Below are 15,902 nucleotides of genomic sequence, written 5' to 3' on the forward strand. Positions count from 1 at the left end.
GGAGCCGGAGTTGCCCCTCGGATGCCAGCGCTGCAATTTCGCAGCGCCGGGAACACACAGGGGGTAGATTTGGAAATTCATTTCTCGCACTCAGCAAATATTACCCAGGCGTTTCTCGGTTAATAACGGCGCGGACCCTCCCAGCCCCGGCCCCCCAGAGCCCCCCGCAATTCCAGACGGGTTTTCCAGCCTTTCCAGCCTCTCTTCTCCTCCTCAGTTTGGGTTTTTTCTCCCCGTTTTGCCCCGCCTGGGTTTGTGCTGTTTCCCCATCGCCTCTGCCCGAGCGGGGCTGGAGGCAAAAACTGAATTTTAGGAGGGTTCCGCTCCACTTGAGGTACAAAATTCAACCTCCATTGCACGAAAAAGGAGGGGAAAGTTGAAATATTTAAGTTTTTCTACCTTGGTTTGAAAGCAAATATAAAAATGCTCAGTGGGGAAAGGCAGGGAGCGAAGGAAGGCAGAAAGGAAGAGGGGAAAAAAAGACAGAAAACCAAGATAGCAACGGAATAAAACTTTAAAGGCATCCTTAGAGAAATAATTTAAGTAAATACGCTTCCTTTATTTTGCGCGGGGATAATTCCAACCGAGCCTAAGAGCCTTTCGCAGTAATTATTGCTGCTGGAGCACTTGCAGCGCTATAATTAAAGCTTTTCTCGCCCCTCTAAAACACGAGTTAACATTTTCTTTTTTCTCCCCACTTTTATTGCCGATCGAGCAGGTTTGGGTTTCATAAAACCGTCAAAAAAAAAAAAAAAAAAAAAAAAAAAAAAAAAAAAAAAAGAAAAGAAAAAGAAAAAAGCCCCGAAAATGGTGCGGAGAAGCAAACAGAGCTTTGGAACCTGGCAAAGGGGAGATGCTGGAATATCCGGGGGGGGAAATAAAATAAAAAAATAAAATGGGAAGGGGATCGATGAAGTGAATTCGGGGCAGAAGTTTCCCCTCCCGAAGTTCGGGAAGGGGCAAAGGGGAGGAATTGGGGAATTTGGGCTGGGAAAGGAACATTTGGGCCAAGAGCGGGAGGATTTGGGTGCCCAGCAAAGCCCAGAAATCAAGGAGCTGATCCTAAATCATCGCGGCTCCCGATGAAAGGAAAATGTTTCCATTCCAAGGAAAACCGAGCGGGAGCGCGGCGTGGGTGTCGGGCAGAGATAATTTATAAACACCCAGCGGAGGAAAAGATTTATTGGGAATTCATAAGGCAAAAAAAAAAAAAAAATTATATTAAAAAAAATGGAAGAGCCTCAAATCCCTTCCTCGCTAAACCTCAAGTTTGCTCCGCTCTGCCTCTCGCCGAATGCACAGGGGCGAGATTTTTCTTCATTTCGCTCATTTATTTCTGTTTGCGCTCGTATTTCACGTCGCGGCGATGAAACGGAGCCTCGAGATGCCGAAACTTTGCCTCTTAAAACAAGATTTCCCACCCTGCGGGCTAGAATTGTTCCGCCCTCACCCAAAATCTCGATTTTTGGAGCGGAGGGAGCGGTTCATGGTGGAACTTGGGAGCAATTCTCGCTCTGGGAAAGAAACCCCGTTTATACCGATTTGAAAGAAAACCCATCTTGAAATTATTGCGGCCGTTTGTAGCGGAAGAATTTACAACATCTGAGTAAATTTTTTGCCTCGTAATTCTGAGGAATCAAAGGCCGGAATCAAAGTGAACTGGTGGAGTTAAAAGTTGACATTATTGCCTCCGCATCGGGGGTGTATTTGTATGTGCCCCAAACCTCGGTGGTTTAAGAGCATTTTGGGTTCATTTACTCGTTTGTGGCATTTAAAAAAATATTTCTGAAGCTGTTAAAGTGAAGAATTCCAGCGAAGAGCGTCAGCAGTGCCAAAAGATGGGGCGGCCGCGCCAGAAATGAGCGTTCAACTTCTGAAAGAAACAAATGCTCTTGTTTTGTTGCATGGTTGAGTTGGTTTTTTATATTTAATTTAATTTTTTTTTTTTTTTATACTGCGGTGGCTGGGATTATAAAACACATAAAATATCGAGCGGGGAAGGCGCAGATCATCCTAATGGCCGAGAGGAAAAATATTGTCCCGGCTCTGCGCGTCCCTTTCCCCGCGAAACCTTCTTTTTTCAACCCCGCACACGTAAATCTGCGGGCCTGGGGTAATTTCAGCTGTCCTCCCACCTCCGGAGCGGCACAAAACAAAACCCGGCGCTTTTTTATTCCCTTTTAAACGAACATTTAGCGGGGATGCGCGCCCCACCTCTCAGCGCAGCTCCTTGGCCGCGCTGCCGCGGTGTTTTTCCCCTTCCCAGCCTCACATAATTTAGCCTGGATCAAAAAAAAAAAAGAGGAGATGTAAGCTATAAACCGGGCAAACCAGCGATAATTAACCCAATATTTTACCTAATGGGATCAAGGTGTTCGCGCCCGGGGGCGCCTCTAGCGTGGAGCGACGGCTCCACCTCGCGGCCGCGCGCGGAACTGCAGGCGGAGCCTCCCGGCGAGGGGAAACCCAAAAAAAGGGAAAAAACATCAAAATCAAGAATTTCATCCTCGCCGGGAGGATAAAAAGGCTTCAAAATACAAAAAGAAAAGAAAGAGAGGGAGGAAAAGAGGAGGAAAACGAGAATGAGTTTTTTTTTGTCGGCGTCTTCGCCTCGCTGGAGTTCTCTCAAAGTGCGGCAATAAAAAAATAAAATTTAAAGAGAAAAAAGAGGCGAAGTGGGCTCGCTTTTGAAACGCGCCATTGTTTCAAATTCCGAGACTAAACAATTGGTCATTCTGCTGCTCGGGAGGCGCGGGGGGGCACGGCCGGGGCTGTAAAGTCATCAAGAGCTTCCCCAGCCCAGACGTCTCGCCAGAACTTGGAGAGTGCGAGCGCTGGGGGTGCCTTCTGTGCCAGCGTTGTTGTTGTTGTGTGCAGGCCTGGAATTGCTTTAAAGGGAGGGGAAAAAAAAAAAAGAAAAAAAAGGTTAAAAAAAAAAAAAAGAAACAAAAAAAGAAACAAAGGGAATCGTCCCGAGCGCTGGATTTTCACGGCATCTGCAAGGGGAGAATAAATTAGCGAAAGTCCCTCCCCGGCTTTTCTTTTTTTAAATCCCCAATTCTGATTTTTTTTTTTTGAGCTGCCCCTCCATCACTAAAAAAAAAAAAAGGAAAAAAGTAGAAAAATAAAATATAAATAAAATAAAAATTTTTTAAAAATAAAAATAAAGTAAGAAGAGGGGAAGCTGTTGAGGGGCAGCCCGAGCGCTTTTCCGCGCGGGGCTTCCCCGCTCCTCGCAGTAATTTAGGAGTTCCTGAAAGTTTTCTTGCGCTGTTTCCTTTACAGCCGCTCAGTTCCTTAACCTTCAGAAATTTATACCCTATAAAGTTTTATAGCGGTCATATTCTTTTATGGCAGCGCGCTGCGCTGAATTTTCCTTTCTTTATGACAAGTTCCTTCCCTTTCTCTGCCTTCCCTCCTCGAGCTCCAAAATTCTTCCTTCTTCTTTTCTTCTTCTTTTGTTTTCTTTTCAGGGCTGCCCCAAAGAAAGGAGATTTTTTTTTTCTCCCCTTTTCCCCCCCCCCTAAAGAAGTGAAATATTGCCCCTTTGGAGCGGCCCATTTTGTTAAAAATTACCGGGCAGGAGATTCCGGGTCCTGCTCCTGTTCCCGAGCGGGACTCGGGGCTTGTTCGATGATTTTAAATTGTTGTTATTTTAATTTTTTTAAAATATAAAACAGTTTTCCGGGCTCTTGAGAGCTTCATAAGCGATAAAAACTCGCAGGAATTTCGGGAGGGAATCGCAGGAATCGCTCCTGGAAAAGGAACCGCGCGTCCAACCCGAGGTGACGCCGAGCGGGGAGGCAGGGTGGCGGTTTTGGGGTTTTTTGGGTTTTTTTTTGGGTTTTTGGGGTTTTTTGGGTTTTGGGGGATTTTTTGGGGATTTGGGGTTTTTTGGGGGTTTTGGGTTTTTTTTTTTTGTTTTGTTTTTTAATCTTTTCGGGAAAAGTTTTTCCATGGGCGAGAGGCGAATAAAGCGAGGAAAGGCAGAAAATCCACTTTGAGCCTTTTCCCCTCAGGCTGGGGCGGGAATAAAAAGAGATGAAAACTCCAAAAATAAAAATTAAACCCGCGATCAAGGGGCAAAGGCGGCCCCAAGCTCGGGTGCCAGAAATGAAAATGAAATCAATAATTTTAGTTTTGAAACATTCGGGAGCGCAGAAAGTTCGGGTGGGACCCAGCAAACACTTGCTGCTCCCCAGTTGGATTATTTTGGAATTATTTTGGAATTTTTTTGGAATTATTTCGGAATTATTTCCACTTCTCCTGGGCTGATTTTTGGGAATCTGAAACCCAAAAATAGCAGGAAAAACCAGGGCGGGAATAATTGCGGGATTTGGGGGGAGGAACACAAAGACAGAGCGCTGCTCGTTGTTCTAAAATCGATTTTTATTCTGGAGCATTAAAACATCTCTGGAAAATACATCCGGGCCGATGCTACAGAAAACAAAAATTTTACAACATTTTCTGGGTTTTTTTTTCTTTATTTTCTCTTTTTTTTTTTTTTTTTTAAGATTTTTTCCTATTAAAATCAGCTAACTTCTTCCACTCTATTCTCAAGGAACCTCATCGTCGTCATCTTAAAAATATCCGCTCTTTAGCACAGCTCTAAGGAAAAGTGAGAAAAATCCGCTCCTAAACCCCGGCGGCCGAAACATGGAGGAACTCGTGGGAAATGAGAATTGAGCAGGATTTGGGCCAATCCGGGCTCCGCGGGGGACGCGAGGGGTTCGGGGAGAACCGAACCGAGCTGGCAAATTCAGCTCAAGCAGCGTTTCCCACCCTTTTTAATCCATTTAATCGCTTTTTTTTTTTTTTTTTTTTTTTTTTTTTTAATAAATCAGCATTTAGAGAAATCTCCCCGCTAAAACGCCTCAAAATTAGAATTTTTTTTAGCTCAATTTTTAAACCCAGAGCGAAGTTTGGGTGGAGCTGAACTCCCTCCGGCAGCACAAGGGTTAAACTCGGGAGCAGCTTCGGGCTGGAAAGTTTTGCACGAGAAAAACCCAAAATGTGAAACCCCAAAAATGAAACGAATTTCGGGGGGATTCTCTCGAACCTTTCAGCTCTGGTTTCGCTTCGATGGGGGAGATAATTTGGGGTTTTTTGGGGTTTTGGGGGGTTTTTTGAGCGGGTTTGGAGCGGCGGAAATTTCAGCGCAGCTCCTCGGGTTTCATCTCGGGATCGCGGAGGGAGGGGGAGGAAAAAATAGGAAAAAACCAGAAAAAAAAAAAAAAAAACCAGAAAAAAACCCCAGAAAAAAAACCCCAGAAAAAAGAGCAGGAGCGGTTAAAAAACTGCAAATCCGCGGAATTTCGCTATCGCTGCCGCCCAGAGCGGCCCCGCTGATAAAACTTTCCCTGGAAACAGATTTGGGCTGGTTCCTCCTGATAAACTGCAGGAAAAAATTTGACTTTTCTGTGCTTTTTTCACCCCCCCTGTGCCCATCCCGGAGCCCCTCAAAAGCCTCAAAGTCCGAATTCCGCGCACGGACCAAACTGGAGAAGTTTATTTCCATTTTTAAAAAAAATTTTTAGTTTTTTTTTTTTTTACAGCCACTACCAACGCTCAACTCTTCGAAAAACTTTTTTTTTTTTTTTCTTTTTTTTTGTTTGTCTGTTTTTAAATTGAAAAATAAAAATACTAAAAATAGGAATGAGAATGCACAGCACGGACAGGAACACGAGCACGAACACGGGTCACGAACACCCACACGGAACCGAGCTGAACTAAACCCCCCCCGCCCTCCCAGCCCTCCCGAACCCCAAAATCGCCCCAAAAAGAGACAAAAACAACCCCAAGCCCCGGCCTGGATCCGCGCTGCAGCCTCGGGGTGAGGATGAGGATGAGGATGGAGGAAACCTCGGGAAATCCGCGCTGGAAGCGACCGAAAATCCCCCGAGCCCGGCGCGTTCAAGTATCCAAAAATCAGAATTTAAAATAAACCCGGGCTGGGCTTGGCGCTTTTATCTCTGCAGCAGCTCCAGGAAAAAGTCCAAAATTCCTCAATAAATTATAAATACCGAGCGCTACCAGCGGCCGGGCCCTCCCTGAAAGCTCCACAAAGGTAGTTTATTTATTTTCCATTTTTGTGGTTTTTTTTTTTTTTTCTTCTTTTTTAATTTTTTTTTTTTTATTATTTTTAAACTAGAAAATCCCGTTTTTCCTCCTCTCTAAAAAGTTCGGGGGGAAGTTGGCGGGGGGTTCTTCCGCCCTTTTCTTTTTCTCCTCAATGATTTACAGGGCCCCACGCTCCCCCCTTTCTCTCCCTTCTCTTTTTTCTCTTTTTTTTTTTTGCACAAAATACCCCAAATCCAGGCGCTTCTGCCCCAAAAAAACTTCTCCTCCAAGTCCCAGTTTCCTCCAAAAGCGCGGCCGGAATCCAAATTGTGCCAAATAATTCGAACAATTCGAAGTTTTCATGGCAAACTGAGATTAAAAAATTGAAATATAAAGGGGAATAAAAAATGGGGGGGACCCCAAATTGGGGCTGTCCGGGCTGGGGCTGGAAATGATTTGTGGGGTGTAATTAAAGGCGGCCTTAATTAATGTGTCTGTGGTGCAGGGGTTTAATTAAAGCGTCTGGGGGCTCGGCCACCTCCAGAGCGTCTGGGAGCGTTTGGGGGAAAAAAACCCAAAATTTTTGGGAGAAAAAGAGAAAATAACGGGGAGGTTTGGGGGTGGCCGGGTTGGGATCGGGGTTTTTTTTTGAGTTTTCTGGGGGAAAATAAAATTAAAAAGGGGAAAAGTTGATCCGACAGTGGGGAGGGGAAAAAAGGGGGAGAAAAGGCAAAAAGGAAAGAAGGGAAAAGAAAGGAATCCCAAAAAGAAACAAGGAAAGAGAAAGGAACCCCAAAAAGGAAACAAGGGAAGGGAAATGAACCCCAAAAAGGAGCCCAGCTTTGGGCTGAGTTGCACCAGAAGAAGAAAAAAATATTTAAAAATTTAAAAGAACCAAAATTTCAGCTGGAACGGCGGAGCTGGGAGTGAGGGAAGGGTCCAGCGTTGCTTTTGGGGCGCTTTGGAGAAAAACGCTGAGTTTGGGGCCGCTGCCTCTGTGTCCCGTCACTCCTTGCCCTGCTCGTTCCTCTCCCCCAAAAAGCGCTTTGGGATGAAGGAAAAACAGATTTTTAAAAAGGAAAATAACTAAAATTTCAGCTGGAACAGCGCGGGGGAGGATCCGGCGCCGCTTTTGGGGCAGTTTGGAGAAAAACGCTGAGATGTGGGGCCGCTGCCGCTTTCTCCTCTCTTTTGCCGCCCTCTCACTCTTTGCCCCCAAAAGGAGCCGCGCTTTGGGCTGAGTTACCTCCAGACGGCGAAAAGAGATTTAAATATTTAAAATAATGAAAAATTCAGCTGGAACGGTGAAGCTGGGTCTGGGGGGAGGATCCGGCGCCGCTTTTGGGGCAGTTTGGAGAAAAACGCTGAGTTTTGATGGCGCTGCCTCTCCCGTCACTTCTTGCACCACACTTTGGGCTGAGTTGCTCCAAAAGACGAAAAAGAGATTTTTACAGAGGAAAATAACCAAAATTTCAGCTGGAACAGCAGAAGGGAGGAGGATCCGGCACCGCTTTTGGGGCAGTTTGGAGAAAATCTCTGAGTTTTGATGGCGCTGCCTCTGTGTCCCGTCTCTCCTTGCCCTGCTCCCTCCTTGCACCACATTTTGGGCTGAGTTGCTCCAAAAGACGAAAAAGAGATTTTTTTAAAAAAGTAAAATAAAATTTCAGCGGGAACAACAGACTGGAGGAGGATCCAGGGCTGCTTTTGGGGCAGTTTGGAGGAAAACTCTGAGTTTTGACGGCGCTGCCTGTCCCGTCACTCCTTACCCTCCTCATTCATTTTCCCCAAGAGAAGCCACGCTTTGGGGCGCGTTGAACCCAAAAAAAAAGATTTTTAAATGAAAATAACCAAAATTTCAGCTGGAACAACAGACTGCGGGAGCTTCCAGCGCAGCTTTTGGGGCGGTTTGGAGGAAACCGCTGATCTTGGGGCCGCTACCTCTGTCCTCTCACTCCTTACGCCCAAAGGAGCCGCGCTTTGGGCTGAGTTGCTCCAAAACACGAAAAGAGATTTTTTAAAGAGGAAAATAAAATTTCGGCTGGAGCACCAGACTGGGGGAGGATCCGGCGCCACTTTTGGGGCAGTTTGACGAAAACCACTGAGTTTTGTGAACTCTGCCCGTGTCCCGTCACTCCTTACCCCGAAAGGAGCCACACTTTGGGCTGAGTTACCTCCAGAAGAGAAGAGATTTTGAAAAATGAAAATAACCAAAATTTCTGCTGGAACAACAGACTGGGGGAGGATCCGGTGCTGCTTTTGGGGCAGTTTGGAGGAAAATGCTGAGATTTAGGAGCGCTGCCTCTCCCATCACTCCTTACCCCGAAAGGAGCCGCGCTTTGGGCTGAGTTGCTCCAAAACACGAAAAGAGATTTTTTAAAGAGGAAAATAAAATTTCATCTGGAACAACAGACCGGGGGAGTTTCCAGCGCCGTTTTTGGGGCAGTTTGGAGGAAATATCTGAGTTTTGTGAGCTCTGCCCCTGTGTCCCGTCACTCCTTGCCCTGCTCCTTGTTCATCTTCTTCATCTTCATGCGGCGGTTCTGGAACCAGATCTTGACCTGGCGCTCGCTGAGGTTGAGCAGCCGCGCCACCTCGTGCCGCCGCTCGCGGCTCAGGTACATGTTGAACAGGAACTCCTTCTCCAGCTCCAGCGTCTGGAATTTGCTGTACGGGCAGCGCTTCTTGCGCGACGAGCGCGCCTGCAGCCAGCTGGCGGCGGGGTTGGCTGGAAAAGGGGGATTTTAAAATAAAAATGGGGGAAATGGGAGAAATCAGAGGTTTGGTGGGTTTTGAAGGGGTTTTTGGGGGGTTTTTTAAAGGGGAGGTGAGCGGTGGTGGGGGGGCAATGAATGAAATAAAAGATGAAATGAAGTGAAGTAAAACAAAAAGCAAAGTAAACCAAACCCAACCAAAACCAACTAAACCAAACCCAACCAAACCAAACCAAGTCAACACAACCAAACCAACGAAACTAAACCAACCCAACCCAAACCCAACTATACCAAACAAAAAAACAGAACAAAAACCAAAAACCAAACCCAACCCAAACCCAACCCAAACCAAACCAAACACAACCAAACCAATGAAACCAAACCAACCAACCCAACCAACCAAACACAACCAAACCAAACCCAAAAACAAAACCCAACCCAACCCAACCTAACCCAACCCAAACAAACCAAACACAACCAAACCAAACCCAAAAACAAAACAAAACCCAACCCAACCAAACCAAACCAACCAAACCTGAAACAAAACAAAACCAAACCAAGCCAACACAACCAAACCAACGAAACCAAACCAACCAACCCAAACCAAACCAAACCAAAACCCAACCAAACAAAAAACCAAACCCCAAAACTAAAACCAAACCAAACCAAACCAACAAAACCCACACAAACCAAGCAAACAAACCACCAAATCCAAAACTAAAAGCAAACAGAACTAAACCAAACCCAGAGGAAAACAAAAATCAAAACAAAACCACCAACAAAAAATAAACAACTAAAAATCCAACCCCAAGGCCCCAAAAAAACCCCCTAGAAAATTCAGAAAGAACCCTTTTAAAAACCCCCAAAAAACCCCAAAAATTCCAGTGCTGGGACTGGGGGCACGGGAGTTGAGGCACGGGCGTGGTCCCCGCACCCCAAATTTGGGGTGAACCCCGAGGGGTTTGGGGTGAATTTCTGTGGTTTTGGGGTGAATTTCTGTGGCTTTTGGGGTTCATACCAGATGGTTTTGGGTGAATTTTTGTCAGTTTTGGGGGAAGTTCTGCGGGTTTTGGGTGCACCTCGAGGGTTTTGGGGTCCCTGTCTAGAGGTTTGTGGGTGAATTTCTGTGGGTTTTGGGTGCCCCCCAAGGGGTTTTGGGGTTCATTTCTGTAGGTTTAGGGTGGACCCCGGGGTTTTGATTTCTTTTCTCCAGGTTTTGGGTTCATTTCCCGGGGGTTTTTGGGTTCATTTCTGTGGGTTTTGGGTGCACCCCAAGGGGTTTTGGGGTTCATTTCTGTAGGTTTAGGGTGGACCCCGGGGTTTTTGATTTCTTTTCTCCAGGTTTTGGGGTGAATTTCCCCGGGGTTTTTGGGTGGATTTCTGTGGGTTTTGGGTGCACCCCGGGGTTTTTGATTTCTTTTCTCCAGGTTTTGGGTTCATTTCCTCGGGGTTTTTGGGTTCATTTCTGTGGGTTTTGGGGTCCCGCCCCAGCCCCCACATTCCACACAAACAAACCAACCCCAAAATTTCCCTTTTCTCCCCATTTTCCCCAGGATTTGCTCCCCCAGCCCCGTCACGCAGGGAGGGGAGACCTGGAGGGGCTTTTCCTGAACAAATCCTGGCAATTTCAATTTTTTAAAATTAGATTTTTGGTGCAATCTGACCCCAAAATCCCTCCCTGGCTGCCACAGGTCTGGACAGCGTCACCCCCAGCCAGTGACATTGGCAGGGCTGGAAATGCAGCCAAAAATACAAATAAATAAAAATAAAAATAAGATTAAATAAATAAATAAATAAATAAATAAATAAATAAATAAATAAATAAATAAATTTTTTTACAAAAATTGCAGTTATCTTTTAATTATATAACACTGTGAATAAAGAAAAATCAGTAACATTTAGAATAAAATAAATGGATTTGCAAAAGAAATACAATTTTAAATGAAGACACGTAAGTAAATAAAGAAATAATATTATAAAATAAAGAAATAAAATTTAAAAATTAATTAAAATTAGGAATAAATAAAAGCTTCCCTCCCGTCACGCTGGCGGGTGGGAGAAGCTGCGTGGGAATGGTGGAAATAAAAAATTCCATTTTTGGGGATATTTGGGGCATTTTTTCCATGGAGGGTGGGGAGGGACACGCGAAATTTTGGGAGCCGAACCCGCCCCGCTGGCAGCGGCCGAGGTGGCGAAAATCGCAGCCGAAAGCGAAGTGGTTTTAGGGTAAATATTGGGATTTTCGCTAATCACGTGCAAACATCGGTGACGGGGAGGGAGGGACGCGCGGGGCACAAATTCCCCTTTTATTCCCTTTTCCGCCCCAGAATCGCGGCTGGAGCCAAAATCCCGCAGAGAAATTCCTGGGCCACCCCAAACACCCCCAAACGCGCCAAAAATCCAATTTATTGGATATTTCCGATAAAAAAAATATAAAATATCAACCCCTGAACCTTCCCGCGCCAGTCCTGCCCCTTCCGAGTTTGCAGGGCTGTTTCCTCCCCGGAATTGACTGGAGCCAATATGCAGAATTAATAATTAAAGAGGAGGAAAGCTGTTAATAATTGATATTGTTAATCCTGCCCGCCATCCTTTAATGGCCGCGCTCCAGCCCGGCGGGTTCGGGGCATTTTGGGGTCGTTCAAATGGATTTTTATTTTATTTGCTCACAAATCCCCGGGCAGGAAAGGGAATGGGGAGAGGTCCTGGCACTTTTATTTTTTGGGTTTTTTTCTCCAAAATCCAGTAAAATAAATGAACAGCTTCCAGGCAGGGTTTCATCAGGGAGAAACAACAACAAAAAAAAGGGGGAAAATGGGAAAATCGGAATCAGAACTGGCTGCAAAGCAGCCCTGAAGGCCAGCAAGAAATTTAATTATTATTGAAAGCAAAAAAAACCGCACGGAAAGCAGAGCGGCTTTGAGAGCGATTATTTTGGGACAAAATGTTCCATTTTCGGGGGTTTTGTTTGGCGCGATCGGTTTGGGTTTGTTCTGGATCCCTGCCCAGCACAATAGAAAAGAACTTTTCTTCTGGGCGAGTTCATTGAGAGGGGAAAGGGAAAATAAATTAAAAGTAAATTTAAAAACAACAGCAACAAGAAAAAAGCGCCACCAGAACGCGCTGCAAGAGGAAATGGCGAGGGGAGAGAGAAAATTCCGCTGTTTTAATGGGAAAAAGTTCATTTAAAGGGAAGAAAAAATGGGAATTTCCACCCGCCGGGCGCTGCTGCTTTGCCAGGCTGGAAAAATTCGGGGTTTTGTGGAAAAAATCGGGATTTTAGTGGAAAAAACCCCCATTTTTTAAAAATGGAAAAATCCACTTTTTATAGAAAAAATCGGTTTTTTGATGGAAAAAATCCGGGTTTTTTTTATGGAAAAATGGGGGTTTTATGGAAAAAATCCGTTTTTTAATGGAAAAATCTTTCCTGGGAGGGTGAAACCACTCCGGGGTCACCTTGGAGCAGAACCAGGCGCCAGCAGGAGGTGACACCGCTGCCGCTCCCTCCCTCCAACACAAATATTATCATTAAAAATAACAATACTAATATTATTAATAGCATTAACCACCCCCCGGGCCGATTATTAGGATTATTTTAAATCCATATTTCACGCGGGAAAAAGGCCCGGCCTGGAGTTTCAGCGTGTCCCCAACCTGGCGGAATTACGAATAAAAGCAGATATAAAACTGATATAAAACAGATATAAAACCCGATATAAAACCGATATAAAAGCGATATAAAAGCGATATAAAAGCTGATATAAAAGCTAATTAACTCCAACGCCCCCTCCCTCCTTCTCCGGTTGTATTTTGGGTTTTTTTAAAGCAGGGAAGGAGCGCGGCTCTGAAATATTCATCCCCGCTAATAAACAAACAATTAACGGCGCAGATAAATAAACTCCGCGGTCGGGAGGCAGCGCCGGCAAAAGCAGCGCGGAACCTCGGCCGTGAACACTTTCCCAGCCATTTTTCCTCTTTTTTCCCCATTTTCCCCTTTTTTTCTCCCTCACTTTCCGCCCCCGCGGCGTTTCGGCGCTTCCCTCGCGGTGAACTTTGTCCCGGAGATTTTTCCATTTTTTCTCCCTTTTTATTTTTCCTCCCTTTTTCTCTCTCGCTTCCCTTCCCTGCGGAGTTTCCGCGTTTCCCCCCTAGCGAACTTTTCCCAGTGATTTTCCCCCTTTTTTCCCCCCTTTTCCTCACTGTCCTCCCCCGCGGTGTTTCCGCGCTTTCCCTGCTGAACTTTTCCCATCAATTTTCCTCTTTTCCCCCATTTTCCCCCTCTTTCCTCTCTCTTTCCACCCCTCGCAGTTTCCGCCCTTCCCCTGTTGAACTTTTTCCCGTAATTTTTTCTTTTCTCCCCATTTCCCCCCTCTTTCCTCTCTCTTTCCACCCCGCGGCGTTTCCGCGCTGCCCCTCCGCCCGCCACCGCGTAATTTCCTCCCGTTTTCCTCCGCTTTCCTCCATTTTCCTCCCTTTCCCTGGGTTTTCCCCCCGTTTTCTTCCCTTTTCCTGGGTTTTCCTGCATTTTCCTGCCGTTTTCCTGGGCTTTCCTGCATTTTCCTGCCGTTTTCTGCGTTTTTCTGCGTTTTCCCGCCGTTTTCCTGCGTTTCCCCGCATTTTCCTGCCGTTTTCCTGCGTTTTCCTCCTCCGTGCGCCTCAGTCCCTCCCGCGCTCTCTCCTCTCCGCACTCGCGCTCCGGGCCCAGCCCCAAAATCCCGATTTTATTTCCATTTCCTCGCCCCTCTCCCCCATCCCTGCCCCTCCCCTTCCCCTCCCTCCCTCCCCAAGCCCCGATTTTCAACTTTCCCCCCCCCCCCCACCCCTTCCCCATTACCGTCACCCCCTTTTTATTTTCATTTTTATTGCGCCGCTTCCTCACTTTTATCACTCACTTTGATCTCGGCCGTCTTTGTCCTCGCTTCCTCCGCCGGGTTTATGGTCCTCGAAGCCCCGCCGCGGGTCGGGGGCGATGCCCAGCGCGTCCCGCGGCTGCTCCGGGCCGAAGCCGCCCTTGGGCCCGTCCGGAGCCCGGCTGAGCTCGGCTTTGGCCGGGCCGGGCCCGGGCTCCAGCCAGGGCTGCGGGAGGAACGCGGGGAAGGCGGCGGGGGCGGCCCAGGAGGGCCCGAACGGCGCCGCTTTGGGCTGGAAACTGCACGAGGGGAACTCGAGGGGCTCGCCCGGGGCTCGGGGGGCCGCGAACGGCGCGGGGGCGAATTTAGGGGAAGGGGAATCGCCGCCCTCGTGGCTTATGATGGAGTCGACATAGTAATTGCTGAGGGTGCCAGAGATGGACATGGTGAGGCATCGTACGGGGCGGCGCTCGGGGAAAATTTGAAATTGGGGGGCAAAAAAATAGGAAAAAAAAAAAAAAAACACTTAAAATTAAATATATGTATGTAAAAAAAAAAAATCCCCTAAAATTAAAATTAAGCTCCTAGAATTAAAAGGAAATAAAACATAAAATTAAAAGAAAAGAAAGCATAAAATTGAAAGGAAAAGAAAGCATGAAATTAAAAGGAAAGAAAGCATAAAATGAAGGGAAAAGAAAGCATAGCATTAAAAGAAAAGACAGCATAAAATTATAAGGAAAGAAACCATAAAATTAAAATAAAAGACAGCATAAAGTTAGAAGAAAAGAACCCCATAAAATCAAAAGAAAAGAAACCATAAAGTTATAAGAAAAGAAACACTGACATTAAAAGAAAAGAAACCCCAATATTAAAAAAAAAAATAGACCCTAAAATTAAAAGAAACAAACCCGAAAATTAAAAGGAAAGAAACCCTAAAATTAAAGGAAACAAACCCGAAAATTTAAAGAAACCCTAAAATTAAAAAAGAAAACAGACCCGAAAATTGAAAGAAAAGAAACCATAAAATTAAAAAAACAAACAAAAAAAAAGAAAAAAAAAAAAAAAACCACACAGGCCCTGAATTAAAAAGAAACAGACTCTAGAATTAAAGGAAAAGAAAGCCTGAAATAAAAAAAAGGCATAAAATTAAAAGAAACAAACCATAAAATTGAAAAAAAAAAAAAAAAAAAAAAGAAAGAAAATTGAAAAAAAATAAAGAAAATTGGAAAAAAAGGAAAGGGAATTAAAAAACAAAAAAGAAAGAAAATTGAAAAAAAAAAGAAAGAAAATGGGAAAAAATGAAAGAAAATTGAAAGAAAATTAAAGTATATTTTCAAAAATGAAAAATGAAAGATGAAAATAAAGGAAAATCAATTGAAGTCAGGGTTCTGCGCTGGAAGGAGCGCGGCCGGCCCCGCTCTCGCTCCGCTCCCCGGCGCGGGCGGTTCCGCGGGGCTGCGGGGCCGCTCTGATCGCTCCAAGTTTCCTGCCCGGGCCTGATAAAGCGTCGGGGGCGCGTAAATCACCGGGGCCGGGGGGCCGCGCTCGCTGTCAGCGCCCCCGCGCTCCGCTCCACGCCCGGAGCGCTCCGTGCGCGCTGCCCGACGCCGGGGACACGAAATAAATAAAAAATTCCGAATGACCAAAAGCACCGCGGCCGCTCTCCGTGCGAATATTGGGGAATTTCCGCTTTTCCCCCTCCCCACCCCGCGCGGGTTTTGCTGCCGGATCGGGCGGGGAGGGGTCCGCAAGCAAAGGAGGGGTGGGATTGGGGAGTTTGGAATTTATTTTTTATTTTTTTTTTGTGCGTGTTGAAGGGATGGTGCTGATGCGCCGGCTCTGCCTTTAATAAGGACGGCGGGGGAATTGGGGATAAAAGGCGTTTCTTCATTTCTGCACGGCAGAATCGCGGGGGAAGAAATAAAAATAAATAAAATGAAACGAAATAAAATGAAAATAAAATAAAATAAAAAAATAAAATAAAAATAAAATAATTATAAAATAAAATAAAATAAAATAAAATAAAATAAAATAAAATAAAATAAAATAAAATAAAATAAAATAAAATAAAATAAAATAAAAATGAAATAAAATAAAATAAAATATAAAATAAAATAAAATAAGGAATAAACACAAACAGCCCCCACCTCCCTCCCAGCCGCGATTTCTTTATGGTCACACAACCACATAAAAACCCGCAAAAATTCCCATTTTTGGGGAGCAAAACCAAAATTCGCGTTTTTGGGCAGCGCCCGGAGCACTGAGTAATGCGATATAAATA

The 15,902-nt window shown here is 45.4% G+C and overlaps 1 protein-coding gene and 1 long non-coding RNA gene across 2 annotated transcripts; one reads left to right on the forward strand and one right to left on the reverse strand.

Moving 5' to 3' along the window:
- The first annotated feature begins 2,967 nt into the window (after positions 1-2,967).
- Positions 2,968-4,802, forward strand: LOC134430894 (uncharacterized). The gene is made up of 2 exons (XR_010030916.1): positions 2,968-3,785; positions 4,562-4,802. It is a non-coding gene; the product is annotated as an uncharacterized LOC134430894 (long non-coding RNA).
- Positions 4,803-6,093: 1,291 nt separating this feature from the next.
- On the reverse strand, positions 6,094-14,788 carry HOXB9 (homeobox B9). Its single transcript, XM_063179057.1, has 2 exons — positions 13,664-14,788; positions 6,094-8,785 (listed from the first exon to the last, which is right to left on the reverse strand). Exons 1-2 carry the CDS (start codon positions 14,064-14,066, stop codon positions 8,550-8,552), a joined length of 639 nt encoding a protein of 212 aa, XP_063035127.1. The 5' UTR covers positions 14,067-14,788; the 3' UTR covers positions 6,094-8,549.
- Positions 14,789-15,902: the final 1,114 nt, after the last annotated feature.

This window comes from Melospiza melodia, chromosome 30, assembly GCF_035770615.1.
Source record: "Melospiza melodia melodia isolate bMelMel2 chromosome 30, bMelMel2.pri, whole genome shotgun sequence".
Taxonomy (NCBI): Eukaryota; Metazoa; Chordata; class Aves; order Passeriformes; family Passerellidae; genus Melospiza; species Melospiza melodia.